The sequence below is a fragment of the Notothenia coriiceps genome, unplaced genomic scaffold, assembly GCF_000735185.1.
Source record: "Notothenia coriiceps isolate Sejong01 unplaced genomic scaffold, NC01 NC01_scaffold00021891, whole genome shotgun sequence".
NCBI lineage: Eukaryota > Metazoa > Chordata > Actinopteri > Perciformes > Nototheniidae > Notothenia > Notothenia coriiceps.
Genome location: NW_011354592.1, coordinates 1 through 2,612, shown reverse-complemented (window position 1 = coordinate 2,612; position 2,612 = coordinate 1). Strand labels below are relative to the sequence as shown.

At 39.0% G+C, this 2,612-nt stretch overlaps 1 protein-coding gene across 1 annotated transcript; it reads right to left on the bottom strand.

Annotated features, from left to right (window-relative positions):
* Positions 1 to 586: 586 nt before the first annotated feature.
* LOC104953515 (SITS-binding protein-like) lies at positions 587 to 2,149 on the bottom strand (the record flags this gene model as incomplete). The annotated part of the gene is made up of 2 exons (XM_010780461.1): positions 587 to 1,835; positions 1,970 to 2,149. Coding segments are annotated over 2 exons (354 nt in total), but the record flags the coding sequence as incomplete, so codon positions are not given.
* Between the last annotated feature and the right edge of the window lie 463 nt (positions 2,150 to 2,612).

Below are 2,612 nucleotides of genomic sequence, written 5' to 3'. Positions count from 1 at the left end.
GTTTTGGACCAGGCTAGCTGTTTATGCTAAGCTAAGCAGCCACTTGCAATAGCTCAATGTTGCAAAACAGTCTCAAGGCATTTCGTGTCATAGTCACGAAATTAATCTATTGATTCGTGTTCACGAACACGATTTCCCAATGTATTCGCGTCACACAGAACGATTTTAAAAGCAATGTAAATAATAACAAATTAAAAGGAAAAAGATATTAAAAAAAATACAGATTTCAGTATTCTGACACAGAACGATTTTAGAAGCAATGTATTTATATTGGTAGTATGTTTCGTGCCTGCACCAAATAATAACAACTTAGAAGGGAAAAAAAAATACAGATGTCAGTATTCTGAGAATCTGAGCCATTTCTTTTTCTCACGGACGGCAAAAAAACTCTGACATTATACGATTTAAAATAAAAGGATTAGGGTTAGGCTTAGGGTAAGATATTGAGTAATAAACATTTTTTTATGAACCACACAGCTTCTGGTCTTCCAAGACCCGACCGGACAAAAAGACATGATGCAGGCACGAAACATACCAATAGAAATACATTGCTTTTAAAATCGTTCTGTGTGACACGAAAGAAATGCCGAAATCGTGTTGGTGAACACGAATCAATAGATTCAATTAATTCTGTGACTATAACACGAAATGCCGTCAGACTGGGACGGGACATAGGTATCGGTCTTCTCATCTAACTCTCAGCAAGAAAGCAAATAACTGTATTTCCTAACATTTGTAACTATCTATTAAAAAGCTCATTTCAACCTCTGCGGTGTCGTCAACAAGGATTTCTTCTGAAGAGCACATCAACATCAGACATACAAAAAAATAGCAACCCATTTGAAATACCTTACTACAGCAGGTCAGTATGAAGGCAACAAATAAACTAAATTCAAATATAGCCAGAGGTACAATTACAGTGGCTTGGCCTCAAGTATATCTGGCCTACAGCACTAAAGGACATCCATACGTGTCCGACAGAGTGGTATGTTGATAAATTAAGTTGAACTACTGAATAAGTGCTGAGGGGTAAGATTGCTTTGTCTAATGACTCTGTAAAGCACTGAAAAACCATAACTTGAGGTACATTCATCAAACATCAGCCCTTTGGCCTGAATAGTTCAAGTAAAAGCCTCTCCGATGAGTTAGCAAAACATACAGTATCACGGTGCGTCGGCCTCTGTACGAAGCTTTCTGTGAGCTAGTTCCTCCCAATAAGCCTCTTCCTTAGTTCTGCTATATCTTCATTTGGTCTTCTTCAGAGATTCCGATTCTTTGTTCCTCCTTATCAAGAGAGCCAGAAGCAATTTAAAGACTGTAGAAATGCGGTATGTAAACGCACAGATTTCTCTGGAACTTACATACAAAAAAAAGCAGAACAGATCAAAAAGTCCGGAAACAAATCAGCCAAGAGGTAAAACTGATTAACATTTTTTCAAAAGTAAGAAAACAATTGTGACAAAAGAAAAAAAATCGTAATGAACTGTAAAGTGCAAGTATAAAAAAAATCTTTCTACATATCATCTCAAGCCCTGAGACAGGGTCAATAGTCTTTAGTGGAAAAGTGCAAGTTAAGAACAGCACTAGTAATACAAAAAAAAGGGTTTGATTCAAAACAGTAACAGGATAAGTCAGGTGACTCGGTGGATCAGTCATGTGACTCAGCTTCTGCGAAAGAAGACAGCCACGTCCTCCAAGGGCACAGGGTAGTCCTGTAGGAACGTCCCCCCGTCAAACACCTGAGCATCGCGGCTGTCCTGCCACTGGAAGCCCCCGTCAGGTAAATAAATATCCCTCTGCACTGCCCCCTTCTCCAGCACCGGTGCCACTAGAACCTGGAAATGCAAATTGGTAAAAACAAATTCAGATGTCAAAGAAGATTGTGCACTTAATTAGCAAGGCATCAGGTTACATTCATAAACCATCCATGCCAAGTACATCGTAACCCCATCCCTTCCCATCAGGTCACCTCGTCTCCGATGAGGAACTGGTCATCGATGGTGAAAGTCACAGGGTCACTGGGACTGAGCCACCACATCGGCCTGTAGATGGGGTTTCCCGTCATCTGCCACTCATCTGCATACTTTTCTATCAGTGGGACCACATCCCTCTGGTGTTTCGCTATGTAGGCCCGTGTGAGGTTTAACACCTATGAGTCAAAAGAGAGAAGAGCATAAACGAGATGAAGATTTCAGCAACAAATTATTAGTGGTAGCACAACACTGTTTATTTTTTATACCAGGCTCTATTGTTTTCATAAGTGCCTTATGAGAAGATAATATCTCGATATTGGAAATTCACCTCGATCAACTGGTCGTAAGTATTTTTATCGCAATCACCAATTCAATCCTACATAAACCCTTCCCTACTTAAGAGTTTAACATTTTATTTATTATTTTGTATGATGATTTATTTCCATATTGAGTGGTGCCTCCATGTGCCCTCTAATTAAATTAAGTTTCTGAATAATTAAATGTACACTGTAAAATATTAACATGATTTCACAATATTTAGCTGTAATAGTTTACAATAAATTACTGTTTTACCACTTTACAGTCTTTACCTGTACAACACACTCTCACTCCATAATCGTCCAGGAGCGACGCTTGGTC